Source organism: Bombus impatiens, unplaced genomic scaffold, assembly GCF_000188095.3.
Source record: "Bombus impatiens unplaced genomic scaffold, BIMP_2.2 scf_0102, whole genome shotgun sequence".
Classification (NCBI taxonomy): domain Eukaryota; kingdom Metazoa; phylum Arthropoda; class Insecta; order Hymenoptera; family Apidae; genus Bombus; species Bombus impatiens.
This window is the reverse complement of record NT_176521.1, coordinates 4,116,091-4,132,720: the sequence shown is the minus strand read 5'-3', so window position 1 is coordinate 4,132,720 and position 16,630 is coordinate 4,116,091. Positions and strand designations below refer to the sequence as shown.

At 32.1% G+C, this 16,630-nt stretch overlaps 2 protein-coding genes across 2 annotated transcripts; both read right to left on the bottom strand.

Annotated features, from left to right (window-relative positions):
* Nucleotides 1-1,770: 1,770 nt before the first annotated feature.
* LOC100741007 (trypsin-1-like) lies at nt 1,771-7,194 on the bottom strand. The gene is made up of 6 exons (XM_003486190.4): nt 7,004-7,194; nt 6,173-6,287; nt 4,920-5,082; nt 3,645-3,853; nt 2,631-2,882; nt 1,771-2,540 (listed from the first exon to the last, which is right to left on the bottom strand). The coding sequence occupies exons 1-6, from the start codon at nt 7,127-7,129 to the stop codon at nt 2,419-2,421; spliced, it is 987 nt and encodes a 328-aa protein (XP_003486238.1). The 5' UTR covers nt 7,130-7,194; the 3' UTR covers nt 1,771-2,418.
* Nucleotides 7,195-11,378: 4,184 nt separating this feature from the next.
* Nucleotides 11,379-16,262, bottom strand: LOC100740887 (trypsin 3A1-like). The gene is made up of 7 exons (XM_003486189.4): nt 15,732-16,262; nt 14,929-15,097; nt 14,007-14,166; nt 13,001-13,206; nt 12,331-12,536; nt 12,055-12,112; nt 11,379-11,905 (listed from the first exon to the last, which is right to left on the bottom strand). Exons 1-7 carry the CDS (start codon nt 15,834-15,836, stop codon nt 11,772-11,774), a joined length of 1,038 nt encoding a protein of 345 aa, XP_003486237.2. The 5' UTR covers nt 15,837-16,262; the 3' UTR covers nt 11,379-11,771.
* Between the last annotated feature and the right edge of the window lie 368 nt (nt 16,263-16,630).

Genomic DNA, 16,630 nt, shown 5'->3' with positions numbered 1-16,630 from the left:
CATTAATAAGAAAAAAATTATATTTGCTTTCTCGCATTTGAATGTATCTCTTAGAATGAATAAAAAGTACATTTTTAAAAAAATTTCGTGATTTTATGCTGATGATATTTTAATACTGTAAACGTCTTTCTAATAAATATTTAAGATAAATCTGACAGTAGAGTAATTTAAAAATTCTGTTGATTATATTATTTGGTCTTTAAAACAACTACGTACTATTTCATTCTTATTTGTTTAAATATGACTTGCGACATTCAAGAAAGAAAATGTTTTTCTTTCACTTATTCATGCCATGTAAGTAATCGAGACGCGCCCAAAAATTAATGCCTCGAATGTATTATGCAGATTTAAAGGGAGAAGACGTTTATGAATACTTATCTGTATCTTATTATATGCAAAACTTTTATTATACATACTGACGCGTCAACTGGTACCGTTGAACCGCAAGCGTTTTGTATTAATAATGTGCCATTGGTTTAAGATAGACATGAGACTATTCGATATGCCGATTAAACTCTGGTTTTTCCACTTTCGACCAAGTTACGATATATTTAATATCGTTTGGCATTTATCTGCGATCTCGAATGTGTGGCAGAAATAAGAGCTCTTCGATTTTACGGTATCATCGACGAGAATTCACTTTTAACGATTCTGTTTTCCTCAACGACATTACAAGAATAGTTGTTGAATAACGTCATATTTACGAGCGGACGAGAAAAGAATTTTTATTTTGTATGAACAAAATGTGTAACAATTATTGTACGTATATCATGATTGAGAAGAGGTAATTTTTATACCGAAAAAAATAAGAGATTCTTAGTTTTTATTGGTGTATTAGGAGAATGTTTGCTTTAAACATTTGTATAATTTTAATTAAATTAAAATAATTTTAAGAAATCATAACATTTAGGAAATTGAAACTTTGAAATTGCATTAAAATAATTAAATTCCTGAGTAAAAATTCTCTCACCTAAAGAGTAATTTTTATGCAAAAAGAGATGGTCGCGGATATAAATTTCAAGGACCATTTTTTTGTTTAGGAATTCCAATTAATACAAACTTCTTTACTTAGATTGTTACTATCCTAAAACAATAATTTCGAAACTAGAAATAATTGGAATTTTAATTAGAATTAATGAATTATTACTAATATCAGTTAATATTATTACCTGAAAATACTAATATTTGAGGGAAAAATTGAAATTAAAAGAAATATAAGAAAGAAGATTGAATATCATTTGAATTTTCAATTACAATATTTGAACTGTTGAAACTCATTTAAATTACATCTCAAAATTAATTGTATTAGTATACATTTTAAGCGTTACGTGAGACTTTGTAAGTGAAATTTATCTCTCGCAAGCAATTCCAATATCAATGTTAAGCTATTGTGTTACCTTGGATATAGATATATATACATTTACATAGCAAACGTTATATCATTGAGTACTAAATTGAAAGATACATACACGGTGCATCAATGCACACGCTGTCGTCCTGATTTCAGTAGAATGTTAGCTCCATTAATTTAATCGTGGTTCGACAGAAAACCGTTACTGATAATTATTCTAGCAACGTTCAGCCGCCATTCACGCAACAAAAGGTGTGACACCAGCATACTTCGAATTATACAATATTCATATATATTACATTTTGAAAACATATGTATAAAATCAGAAATTTCAGGGTGCAATTACGTTTTATTGAAAATGTTTTAATGAAAACGAAAAACAGATATTTATTATAGAATTAAACAAAAAAATCTCCATTACAGATTACTAATTTAATTAAAACGTATAACAACTTACTAAACGAAGTTCAATGTTGTTTTCTTATTTTCTACATTTCTTTAAGAACGATTGGTTTTTTTTTAAATAAATACTTTTATTTAGCGCGGTAAATTAAAATATCTCTTCTTTGTTACTATTAAATGATTATTCTAACGTCACAGTTCATTAATGCATTACGTACATGATATAAAAAGTATAAAAAAGTAGTAACATCTATCGTTCACGTATAAAATAACTTTATATGATAATAACAATTAACTGAATCACTAAGTCGCTAGTTTGTAACAGTTTCTTATAGTTTTGTGACTTTAATCTTGCTACGAATGGAACATGAGCAACGATTCTTTTATATTAGAAAATGTTTTTTAAAGATAAGAATCACGATTACATCGAAGATGATTCAAAAGACGTGGCAGGCTTATAACTATATACATTTTAAAGTAATTTTCTATTTTATACCTAATCAATTAGTAAAACCATACTAGTAAAAAAATACAACGATTCTCAACAGACACGCTTGAAAATTAATAAATAATTACATAGAACTATAAAATATTATTGCTTCCTATGAAGATAGTCTCACAAGTTCTTTGTACAATTATGCTTGTTGATGGTCGTTCGATCATTTTTAATTTGTACATATACATCCTTCTTTCATATTCGTATTGATCCAATTCAGGTACCTAGTTACCCTGGTGTACACTCCAGGATATCCTGGTCTTCCGCAACCAACACCCCAGGACACTATTCCTGTATTGAAAAGTATATTGACAGATACATCTTGATAATTCGAAAGTGAGCACATTAAAAGATAAACAGGATGCTGTATTAATTTCTTACCAACTATTTCAAGCCTGTCGCCTTCGTGCACAAGTAAAGGTCCGCCACTATCTCCTTGACAAGAATCCTGACTGCCTCGACCAGCACAGATCATGTTTTCCGTGATTCGATTAGCGCGATATTTCATTTTACGGCACTGTATTAAACTTAATATCGGCACTTGTACTTCATGGACTTGTCCAGCAAGCGCACCTCCTTCAGATGTCCGCCCCCAGCCTACCACGGTGCCTTCTTTACCAGCCGGATCGCTACCTGAAATTATTTCAATGAATTTTTGTGTTTTATAAGAGAAAGGTCTAGGCAATCCTTAACATTAATCAAGTTATTTTATTGCAATTATTTTGTAAATTTTTTTTGTAAATTTTTGTTTTTAACTATCAAATGCTAAATTTAATCACGAATAAACTAAGTTACTTTCCAAGTTCTTATTTCAATTGTTAAATCAATTCACTTCCCAAATTTGGGTATTTTAGAAAAAGAACGATGATTTAATTTAACAAAGTTAAATATTTATTATTATTTTCTAGTCTTTTTTATATTAATAAACGTGTTATTGCATCAGTTGAATTTTTGGGTTTGGCTTCCAAAAAAATTTAACTAACACTATACACTTGACGAAAACGCGTAGCAAACATCATCGGTTGCAAAAGTGCTAATCTCTTATGTTAACATGGCCCATTGTAACAAAAGGTGAATGCACTTGTATATATTTTTGGAACATCGCATTTGGAACAAAACGTTGTTAAAATTTCGATCTGGCAACGTAGAATATTTAATGGAAGAAATATAAAAAAATTGTATGTTCCGGATATTTTGTGTTTAATTTTATATTCTATTTAAAAATAGTACCGAGAGGAAATCCTGTTTTTTGTGCAACATTTTTCTGGACACATCGTAATTTTCATTCAAAATACTCTCTAATATCAGTAATAATTTTATTAAGGGGAATTAAATATTCTCAAACATTAACAAACGTACAATTGCTCATCTCTTTTTACCTTTTCTTTTTATTACCTTTTTGAGGTAAACATACTGGTTTGACAGTTTTAGAAAATTTCACAGATTTGCGAAGTTTCAATAAGGCAACGTCGTGATTGTACGAATTCATGTCGAAGTTCCTGTGACGAATTATAGCGCTCACTGCTCTCATTATGGCTTTTCCGTCGGTATTCACATGTTGGTCGTAATCACCAAGTATCACGCGGATCCTCGACCGTTTTAATCTGAAAAACAAGTGACATTTCATATATTATGGCGAGAAAAAAAATTTTATACATTCTTCAATGCTTTTTTATTAAGCGGAGACTAAAATATCGGAAACCTATTGATGAAATATCGAAAACCAAAGAACGAATTAATCTCTTTTTAATCTATTATTGATGACTAATTTATTTTTTATGATTTTTCGTTCATCATTGGATATATAATAAATTTAGTTTTTGGATAGATTTTATTCTTAAAAAGAAATTATAATTTGTTGTAGTACTAAATATAATTTCAAATAAATAGGAGTCAAGAATAAAAGTGAAGTAAGTTAAAATACTAAAACTTCTGGACAGTTAACGATCTCATTTCAAATAATCCAACAGAGTTCAACAAAATAACAAAGTTCAGAAAAAGAAAAGGACTGCTCATTCAGCATGTTTTTATTTCAATAACGGTCATACTTTACTTTATCCTACATAAAGACTTACACAAGAAAAATTATAGAAACTTTAAAACGCTATCGTTGAAACAATATTCCCGTATTACATAATATATTCCATTCCAATTTTAGCAAACTATCCTACGTAATAATAAAAGTTTCATAGAAAGGAAAGAGCTGACAATAATTTTTAACATGTTCTCTCTTGCAACAACATTCCGTACGTGGGAAGTTGGAAAAGCTCAATAAAGGTATCTACACAATTGCGTAGCAGTTATAGAAACCTTTCATGAACATACTATGTGTATTATAACATAGAAACATTTTGAAATTTTATTGGCAGTATGAAATACTGATCGCCTCATAAGACAGGATTGAATAACAGACGAACGAAACAAAAGATTTATAATGAGATAATTACAAAATAAAAATATCCAATAAAATGTATCCAATTCGTATTAACCATTGGCGCTCGTTCTAATGCTTTTAATTACTAGCAGTATACATAAAATAAAATACACATTATACGTAAAAACTTTTATACGATAAATGTTCAAACATTTTTAAGAGGCACTGTAATAATAAAGTTTCAAAGGGAGGAAAATAAGAACATAACAAAATTCTATGGAATCCAAGAAACTTACCTACGTACACAGTGAGCAGCGGTAAGAACGTAATCATTGTTAACGAGGCTGGCTCCGCAATGAAAGCGACCCTCGTATACGAGTCTCGCCACCCACGGATATTTGTTTGGGGTTGTTGGTTGCCCACCAACGATTCGGTCCTCCTGATTGGATATACCGCATTCTGAAAAGCAATTCATCGTTCATTATTGCTTGTTACGTGTCACCGTCAATCGCTGCAGGAGCCGGAAATAGTGAGGAACGCTTTCTACCGTAAACTGTTACATCGGTAGTCTAGCACGCAATCATATGTAGGTACCGACTGACGTTATTACACTGGACATGGTCAAGTGTAAATTCCGTCACGTGATGTAATAAGTTTGCAAAGTCGCGTGGGGGAAAGTGATTTTTCGATCGCACTTTCGTTCCTTGCCGATGAGGAAGTGGCAAGACAGATAGAACGCTGTGAAAACTAGTTCGTAGATTTCTTTCTTCTCCCTACCCACTTTTTTCTTTGCTTGTCAAGATCCACGGAAGTGAAACTAGTTTCTAGATATGTTTTATCTTCAGGTGAATCGATTTGAGATTTTACTCACGTAATTTAGATTTTTAATATTATTATTCTCTTTCTATTATAATGAAGATTTTAATAAGAAACAAGGTATACGGTTTTGTTTAAGTTAGATATATTTTACCTGTTCATTAAATCCTCTTTCTGTATCTATTTGTTCCGGACTTGATCCCTTCCTTCCATTATTCATCTTAATTTCATATTGTTAAAGTTACTATTTTATTTATTAATTCCTATTATTAGTATTTTCTATTAATTTTGTTATTTCTAATTACTAAAACTGCTCTCTCCCTCTCTCTACATCTTTTATCCGTGTAAAATCCATACATTTCTAATATATAGAATATCAATAAATCTAATGTTTGTTAGAATAATTTATATTTTTAACAAAATTATTATTATCGTAAAATAAATAGGTTTAAGAAATTTTGTTTCGTAACGTTATCATATATTTTTAAAATGATTTTATCAAACTGATATATTTAACATAATTTATTTTACAACTTTCTACTGTGCTTTTACCGTTTCTTGATTGATGTACAGCTATAATTCAAAGAACGTTGCCGAGAATATTTTCATCATTAATAATCTTTTCTGCAAAATCACGAACAATTTCTAAAAATGCGTAGTTTCAAATAGAAAATAAAATACACAAAAAGGAAGAAGGAGAAAGTGTCGTATCTAGCATACAGTATAACCTTACCGCATGTACAATTCCTTAACACAGCATCATCGTCATCCAAGCTGCTACTTATGTCAAGGCCGAATAATTCGTCAAACAGGAACTTGCCCTTTCGATTGCGAGTCGAATTCGTTGTCTGAAAAAAAATGCATCGATCATTCTTCGGCTGTACGTTCACTCTCCATTTCGAATAAGCAAGAAGAACGATCGGGGAAAGTGACCACGATCCGAATTATGGGTCAAGGCCTGCGTCGCTAAAATCGATTCTACACGAACAAACTAAAAATCTTGTATATTACTCATAAATATAATATTCAGAAAATTGATTCTAGTAAAAGTATCGCGAGTATAAAAGCGTGATTGAAAATTATCCTCAATTTCGTAGACATATATGTAATAATTTCTCAATTATATTCTTGGATCAGTAATGAAATATTTGAAATTGTTCATGAATGCATCGAATAATAAGTGTAAAAGAGACGCGAATTTCATAAATCTATAATTCCTCAATTACATTCCTCGTTCTACTAAAATATTTGAAATTATTCATGAGCGTCTTACACGAAGTCTTCCGAAGTACAGGAAGATTTCTAATAACTCCAACAATAAATGCAAAGGAGATGAATTTTATGAATATATAATTCGTCCATTACGTTCTTCGATCTGTACGTAGATATGTACCGAGATATTTAAAATACTTCTCTTCATTTTCATAGGCATGTTATACAAGTTCTTCCGAATTCAAATAAAATTTACGATAACTCCACCAACAGGTCTGAAACTCTAGTAACTCGCAACAGCTATTAAACGTCACTCGTAATCTTCAGTTTCACTATCAAATTTATTACTTACACTAAAATTCGACGTGGTCAACGAATTATTTTGCAGGAACTTCACATTCAAACATGTCACATGAGCGAAAAATAACAAGATTAATCCGAAAGTCCATATTTCGTGTGATATGGTTTGTCGAAACATCTTTCGGTTAGCGACTGTGAAGAAATGTCACGGTAGAAGGTCTTCCCATTCGTCGACGAACCTTCCTAGACACTCCATGTATTCACTGAATTTTCCATGATAGTGCATTCTATCGCGTACCGGCACACCTTCCACTGTTCCTTCGATTTCTTTCTCCTCCTTCTTCTTCGTCTTCTTCACATTTGCCCCTAGATTTAATCGAGAGGCTGCTGGAGATCGGGCGGACGTGGTGCAGACGCTTTCACCGCGCTTCCACGAAGACGTCAGACTGGCCGAGACCAAGACCAACACCGAGTGTTCGACTCACTCTCGAAGAAAGTTCTTTCACTATGTCCTGTTGCTCTTCCCATTCAGTATGCGATGCCGATCGCACATGATCCTCTCGTTTCGAAATTGGCAAGATGGACGTGAATTCGTGTCACGCGACTGCCCAGATTTGTTATATGGCACCGTGTCTTCCGACTATTCGATGCTGTATAACATTTGCACTTGATTCATTAAAAATATTGATAGTTAATTAAGATTTAGACTTAGAAAATATCTAGGTTAATTTTAATTAACGTGCGATTATCAAACTGCGGATCTTTATGTCTGCAATCTAAATAGAAATTTATTTCAAAATCTACCTAATTACGAGGCTGTAGGTAGTTATTTTAATTCATATTTTCACGAGGATGACTAAAAATGTGGGATGTAGACATGTTGTTTTACCTGCTAATCTTGTAACGAGTAATTTACTCTTGATAATTTATATTTTTATATTTTTGCATATTACGTGAGAATTGTGCGCGTTCTTGCACTTTCGAATTTTCTATGTATAGGTTGTGAATGTTCATATATTTATGGAAATTTTAAAAAATTTGAGAACGTGGAATAACATGCAACAGTATATAAAATATCCAAATATGTATAATAAAAAATATATATAAAATATCCAAAGTAGGAGAAGTGTTCATTTTGTTAATTAATTTATGATGTAATTAATTTTAAAACTTTCTATTTAAAGTCCCTTTTTTCGATTATATTCATGGAAATTTGCATAAAAATTTGCTGTTTACTAATTATGATATCAATTAAAATTAAAATTGTATCGATCGTTCGATTTAATACACAGAGGAACTTTTTTAAAATAGAAATCGAGAATTTGAAACTGTTTGATATTCCAATGGCAATTACTTTCGACAGGCCATGGAATTGTTTAACATTTCAGTTGTAAATGTTAGAAATTCGAGACTTGAAACATTTTCAGCGATCTCTCGAGGTTAGAATTTTAAAAATTCTAGAAATAAATTCTGCGAATGAAAGATATGCAAGTATCTAACTATCAACGATACTTTGACACCGATGTATTGAATTGTTGAAAAATTTCGTAACATTTTCGATAGTAAATATATTGTATATCGTATACGATATTGAAGGAGAATGATTTGTCAAAAATTTCTATTAAATACTAAAACGTTAAGTTGAAACTTATGCTACTCTTGGAAAGAGAAATCGGAATCGATTAATTAATAAGATTTCGTTCTTCAACGAGAAAACGTTGAACATTAGATGAATGTTTCACTCACTTCATGGAATGTATCACAGTATCACGATCATTTATTTTTGTTTCTATGCAATTTTTCCAGTGATGAAAAATTGCTGAAGAAGATAAATATAGTTCGTTGGAAAAGTGTGACTAAAGTCATAAAAAAAAAACAGACCTTATATTATTCCATAAAAAATTAATTCTATAACAATATATTGGCTTGAGAGTTTCTTTTAATTCTGCTACGAATTTTCCAAATATTCTAATAAAGTTAGTGATTTTTTATATTTACGTGAATAAGACGTTCGTGATGAAGAACGACGATCGTGATAGGTATGCTTAAGAGAGATATAATGAGGTCGGATATTAATTCCTGATACGAATCGAGCAATCTAGCTGTAGCTACAGTCGTGTATATCTTATATAAGCACTTTGATTTTTCCTAACTCCAATCTTTCATGAACCGCTATTGCAAAACTCATTCGTGAATCGATATGTCTAATTTCGTTGGAATATATATATACGTGAAAAATTCTTATTGAAGAATATGCTTTCCCGATTATGCATATGTTATATACAAATTTGTATATTTTCATATAATTTAATAATACGTAATAATGTATACTGATATAATATATTACGCTGAAAGAAAACAATTCTGAAGTATAATCTTCACCTAAATCTCGAACTTTATCTCCCGACATATATTCGAAATTATTGATTTGCCTCTTAAAATACAGGAATCCTAATATACACTCGATTTTATTATTTTACAACTCTTTCATCGACGGTACATTGAAAGCAACTATCTGCAGATATACTTTTAAGATGATCGCACTGTGGAAATCGGTTACTTTTGTTCGTACGATTCGATTTGACCATTCGGTGAAATATAAAAGAGACACGTTTCCGGTGCCCTTTCAAAAAATTTCTCTTCTAGTGGCTGACTGGACGGATGGCGACGTAAATGTGTTTCTATCCTTGACAAATGAAATCACGCGGTGAATATGAGTTCTGTCATGGGAAGATGTTATTAAAAAAGTTCCTTGCTGCTGGAACACTCAGGGCTTTGCGTTTACTTTATATCTGCCCTCTGACCGTCATGTGCTTTCTACGACGTATAATAAGAGTTCCTGTTCCCAAGAATTTCTACCAGGGTTGTTTTTCAATCGGTATTTTGTGATTTCGTTGACAACGACTCGGTTTAGTAGAACATTTTGTAGAACTTTTATTTAAAAATTATATTGTATTTCCTTTAAGTATCTTTTTTATTATAAATTAGGAGTATCTGTAAATAGTATAGCGTTTCTTAAGGCTTTTTAAATTGTTTTCTGAAGGTATATTGGTGTAAAAATTGTAAAATACATAAATTTTCTTACCAACCTTATTATATAGGTATTCTTCTTTATGATTTGTCTAATAAAAATCGGTATTTTTTATTCATCAGGTTAATATTCGTGTATTTTTTATAATGTTATATCTTTATCCTTCGTATAATAAGCAGTTAAAGTTCTGAAAGAAGAATTGCATCAAAATACAGTAATTCAAAGAATAAAGAATTTCTTATAAACTAAAGGTTATTGTGTGACCCGGAGTAAAAGCATTGTAGGAATTTCACTTTATGAATTACCCAACAGTTCCAAATATTTTACGTAGTATCAAGTTCCTAGTTCTTGCTGTAATAAATTATTGAAAATCCGGAGAAGAGACGCGTTAAAATTTAATAATTCACAGAATGAAAAATTTCTTACGAACTAAAGAGAAATTTTCCTTGTCATCGTTAATAAATATAAAACAATTACCAAAGATAATTCTACTTTTTACAATATTCTATCTTCATCGTGATACATGATTAAAACTTTAGGAACTTTTCATAAGGAAGCTTTAAATTATATAAAAGAACAATCTGTATAAATGACAATGATTAGTAATTATCAACTAATTATACAGATTAACTTTACTTTTTACAAACATTTTATCATTCTTATGAAATGTTCAATGTAACAAAATGTTTTGAAAGTTATTTTTATTTAATAAGCCCGAAGAGTTGGGATTCCTTGTTTCATTTCGGGAAGAATTAAGAGTCGTTGGTAACGACTGGAGGTTTCACTAACCCACATTCACCGTTGAAAGCAAAACGTTACTGTCTACTGACCCGGTTTCTGTTATTGCCTGTTCATCTCGATCGAGGACTGTCGTTTATCTGACATCTCGTTGCGATGTCCAGCCTTTTTTTCGAGCCATTCTTTCAGCAATCGTTAGGATTTACCGGTTTGTTCCTGACGGAGCTTTTGTTCTCATAATTAGTCCGCAAGTACGATCGATGCGTTCACCGTGATCAAACTTCGGATGAAAATTACGCGAAGCTTAAGAATTTCTAATTATGATCATAATGTTTCAATTATTTATGAATTTCTAGAAGAATTATTTTCTCAATTCCATAGATTCGGATTGATTACATCAATGACAACACGGTCAATAGTAAAATATGTTATCATTCTAAAGTTATTGCTCAAAGATATTAAAGTGGTATAAGAGCAGGAGAAATATTATGTTTACGAAATTATTCAGTTTTGTTCTTCTGTAATTTCATTATAATTTTATTTATTTTATGTAATAGTTTGAAGCATTAAATGTATAATAATTTAAATTCTTCGTACTACGGTTTACACTGGAAGGCTTCAAAAACAATATTCGACTATTGATAAACATGTTCTTTATTCAACAACTGTTTCATACAGAAAATGCGACATCACAGAAAATCGGAACTTCTTCATGTATATATGTATACACTGGACTAGATCACCTCAGCTACATGCAATTGAACAAACAATTGCAATAAATTAATAATAGGCTACGATGGCTCGATTGTACATATTCTATAACTATTTGCAGTCAGGTCGCGAGCAACAGACAAATATGCAAATATTCGTGAACTTGTCAGAAGAAAATTAATTACCGAATGTTCTTCTACTTCGTCTTAATACTGACCGTACTGTTTGAATGTCTTAATGCGATTAAAAGCGTCGTATTAATAGTGTTCGAAAGGCATGTGTGTCCCTAAGATAATATGTATATACTTATCATATTAGTAACTATGTTTAAAGAAGGAAATTAATGTCGACGAGGTGGTGGGCATACGCATTCGTCATCTAAATGATCTTTAAGCCACCCGAGGTAATTTGTTAACTTTGTGTAAATTCCTGGGAAGTTTGGTCTTGCGCATCCACGACCCCATGAGATGATACCTGAGCAACAAAAATAATTTATATATGCGATACAATGTGTATTAATGTATTATAAATTATAGACTAATATAAATACGAATAACAACAGAGGTAGTGGATAAGTAGCAAATAATTTTGAAATTATAATAAATGATGAATAATAATATTACCAATTATTTCTAAATGTCCAAATGTTCCTTTTACATGCAGAGGACCACCGCTATCGCCCTATGACATAACGTTATAGTAGCAGGATAATTCAGATTATAAAATATTGTTTCGTATGTTCTTTTTATATATATTATTTCGCAATAATTATGATAAATATAATATTATTTTGCAAAAAATATAAACATTTATTTGAAATATGCAACACATATGCCATATTTATGAAATTTGCAAAGCATTTAATATGCGGTACGATTTTTGTCCAATCGGATACTTACAAAGCAAGCATCGAGATCACCCGCTAAATATCCTGCACAAAACATATTTTCACTGATTCGATTCTTCTGGTAACCTGCTTGATCGCATTCTTCCTGCGATAAAATTGGGAGATTGACTCTTCTTAATTCATTGCTCACTGGTTCGCTCTCTCCCGTTCGACCCCAACCAATCACCGTGGCAGTTGCACCAGTGTAGTCGATAGCTTCTACAAGATATACGAATCTTACGTTTATTCAGTACATGATACCGTGTATTTTCACGAAATCATGTTTCCGCAAGTCGACAAATTTAATAAAAAAATTATTAAGCAGAACCATGCAATAGTAAAAGTAAATAAAACTAAAACAGGACAATATTCGAGATTAAAAATGAAAACTAACGTAATGAGCTAACTTTTGTCTTATCAATTTTTTTACGCTTAATACAATTTTATATTTATGAAATATTTACGAAGAATTTGACTTGTTTCCTATTAAAATGCGAATTATTCAGAAAAAATAGTTCGATTCCCTATTTCCCATTTTACGTTCTTGTAGTTATCAGTAACTCGCAGAAATGTTATTTTAATTTGTATGTTATATTTCATTTTAGTATATTTTTCAATTCAATATAAATCGTTCGTCTGGCTATTGCATGATTTGTTGAATCCAACGACAGAAGTATACTTACTGTCTTCAGGCAAACAGGCAGTACGCACGATACCATTTACATTCACTGCTCGATCCATTTCGATAATAGCAATATCGTTATTGTACGTGTATGTATGAAAATTTTCATGTATAACGACAGACTTGATGCGGCGAATTATGGCATTTTTGTCCAATTTCGTCCGATCATTGTCTACCAGGACGAGTTTGATACTTCTTCTGTCGAATCTGGAATTTATTAACACAGTTACGGAAACATTGAAAATACAAATTTTCCAATGACGTTTCATTAGAAAAAGAGAAGAGCATTTTAATCTTATCGCTGTCAGTTAGCATTTAGTACATATACTTTTAAAATTAAATGCACCGATGAAAGTTGAAATGAAAGTATCATTTCAACAAACGAAGTTAAATTAGTATCATCGTAACGAACTTGAAGCATCGTTACTGCAAACAGAGAGAGATAGACAGAGAGAGAGAACTGACGAAGAACTTTCAACATTTCTTCGCCTCATATTTTGCATTAACAAGATAGACAAGAAAAGGGAGGAAAAGTTAAAATTTCATTTCCAAATCGTATTAGCTTGATAAAGAAATTTTTACACGTTTTCAGAAACAGATGGATTTGCGAAAAGCAATCTACTTTATGTAATTTAAGATCTAATGGAATTGACGAAATTTTATCGAATTTCACACATTTCCGTGCCATATATATCACCAATAAACTCACGATAATTATCACAAGCATCATTTTCACTACACGGTGAACAACGTTCTTCAATTCAGCATCTAAGTAAAATAAAAGCAAAGTGGGTAAAACGTATGCAGGAGCACGTACTGCTAAAATTTAACAATCCGTTTAGTTTTGTTTAATTTAACAAACCGATTTACTCCGTGTAATTTCTTTAACTTCTTTCTTTTCTTTAAATTAATTTGATAAATTGACTAAAGGGATTAAAGCGAATTAACGAATACATGTATGCAGGCATATTATAAAATATTTCGCGTGAGAGAGAGATGATACTCACCCAGATAAGCAGTGAGCCGCTGTGAGTACGTGTTTCCGCGTGATTAAACTACCGGCACAGTAAAATGTGCCTTGTTTGCTCAGGCTAACAATCCATGGATATTCGTAAACGCTCGTCACGTTCCCACCGACGATCCTTGTTTTCCGACCGACGCCACAAACTGCAACAGGTACGTAGAAATCGGTCCACAGGCGAAATGTGGTTGCTTATTTTTTTACGCCATTCCAAATACATATGTTTGTATCTTTCTTAATCTAATATAATATTTCCGCAATTTTTACATTCATCGTAATTATTGTTTTACATCTATGAAGATGTTACATTAACTGTTATAATGATTTTGATCGATACTGGCTGGATTAATATGTTGAGAGAATTTAAGAAAACATCTTGTGTAATATGATGTAAAAATAAATTCTACAGCATGCATCGAATGAAAGTTGTAAGATATGTAAAATAAATGTGAATTTATATTCGTTATTATTGTTGCTATTTTAATATTGACATTTGACTAATTCTCATAGTAATCGATATTGATCCTGTTTTGATCCTGAGTTGTATTTCATGTGATTTAAAAACTAATTCTGCGATATATGTAAATTATAAAATTCTCAGGATACAAGTAAATCCATAATAGTTATAACACAATTTTTATATAATAATAATCATCCTACGTGTTTAAGTAAAAATTGAAAAACGAATTTAGCGTGAAATAATTACGATGGTTTTTTAATTATTTAGTCGCTGACATCAAACATTTATACGTTTTTTAATTGTTCTTTTTTAGGAAATTTCTTGTTTATTTCCATCAATGGTCTTATTGAAAGTAGTCGCAGACATTTTCTCCTTTTAAAAAATGTGGGATAAATCGTGCCATGGCACTCATACAGTCTATCGCTCTTATTACAGCGTTCTTAATTACCACAGTCGTTGCAGATGTTCGGCCTCTTTGATGGAATCGAAGAAGTTGAATTGAAATCGATGTAAGACACCTCGTCTATCGCCGATAGATCGTCGACCTCGGCGCTCGTAATGTTGTAGTGTGTTTGAACGTTTGATGCTGGCAGGTTCTTCTCCTTGTTCCTTGTCACCTAAATACAAAAGTTAAATAATTATGGGATTTCATAATTGACATGCCACGACATCAAAACAATCTATTAAACTTCAATTAAAGTAAATACATCATAGACGACCTATAAGTGTTTAGCAGAAACTAATTAATTTGATGTTTCATTTAAGACAGACTATCGATCGTATTTATCGTGTAAGACATAGAACACCATTTAAATGACCCAATTCAAACCTATGGTCAATTTAAACTGGCCATCTACAACTAAACTACAAATGTTTATGCAATTTCATATTTCATATTTTTATCAATATAATTAAAAAGCCAGAGTCTATATAAATATTTACCTAGCGTATATTTTTTCATATTTAAATTTCCTCTACACGCATAATCGTCCTCATTCTACTTATGATTCAACCTACTTATGACCCAACAGAGTAGCGTATCGACTTATGATTCAATACGTTAGTAGTATGCACCGATTGAAGATTAATGTGAGAAAAGCAAAAAGCCCAAATAGGAAATCATTTCAAACTCATCATGAATAGGTAGGTTACTTTGTTATAACTAATTATAATTAATATATAATCCATTTCGTCACGGATAAGGATAACTAATTAAAAGAAAAAAGAACAGAATACAAGAACGTAACTCACCACTCGCGGGAACGCATGGCTGCAGCAACTTATCCAGAGGAAGATCACGACGAGTGTTCGTTGCATTGTCGCGTGGTTCGACATATCGCGTGTCCCGAATGGCATATGCAGCGTGCGTTCGGTTTGCTGGTAGTCGACGAGCGGACACACACAGGCGGGATTTCGATCTCTCGTGTGCTGTACGATATCGGTGTAAGGTACTTACTGCTCGTGCACGTGCCTATGCCAGGCGTGAAAAGTCTAAAGGTACCGTGGCCGTTTTGCCGTTTTATAGTAAATTATAACTATTGAAGAAACCGACCTACGCTGGTCGGTGGGGATCGTCAACCTTGAGTGGTGCGTTTGCATTGGCAGATGTTGCATGTGACAGCGTTTAAATCAACCGTAGTATTCGTGTACGCGGCGTTGTCTCACCTGCACACTCGCTTATCACTGATACACACGCAAAAATAACAATGTCCCATGAGTAAACGAATAAGTAGAATTTATGTGTGCGAGAGACCGAGTAACGACCAATGTCAATCCGCACCACCACCACCGCAACAGTTTCTGTCTCCTCCTACGTTTCAGACCCTTTCGTACCCGTCCTTCTTTCCTTCCTTTCGAAGATCCGGTAGACTGGATCAATGTCACTTTCGTCAGACGAAATTCTTCACGACTCGCCGTCGCTATTGTTTTCCAACGACCGAACACTGTCAGACCCGTGTGTAGTTGAGACACACTAATTGGAAGGGTTTCGCTTATCAAGTGGAGCAGGTCTTTTCATTGATCGTGGGTTCGTGAAGATCTTCATGCTGTAGATTTTTCATGTTAATATCGATAGGCAGAGATTGAGTGTTACTGAAATTTTGTGTTTAACGGTAGGACAACTGTTGGTATAGTTGAAATGACTAATTTAA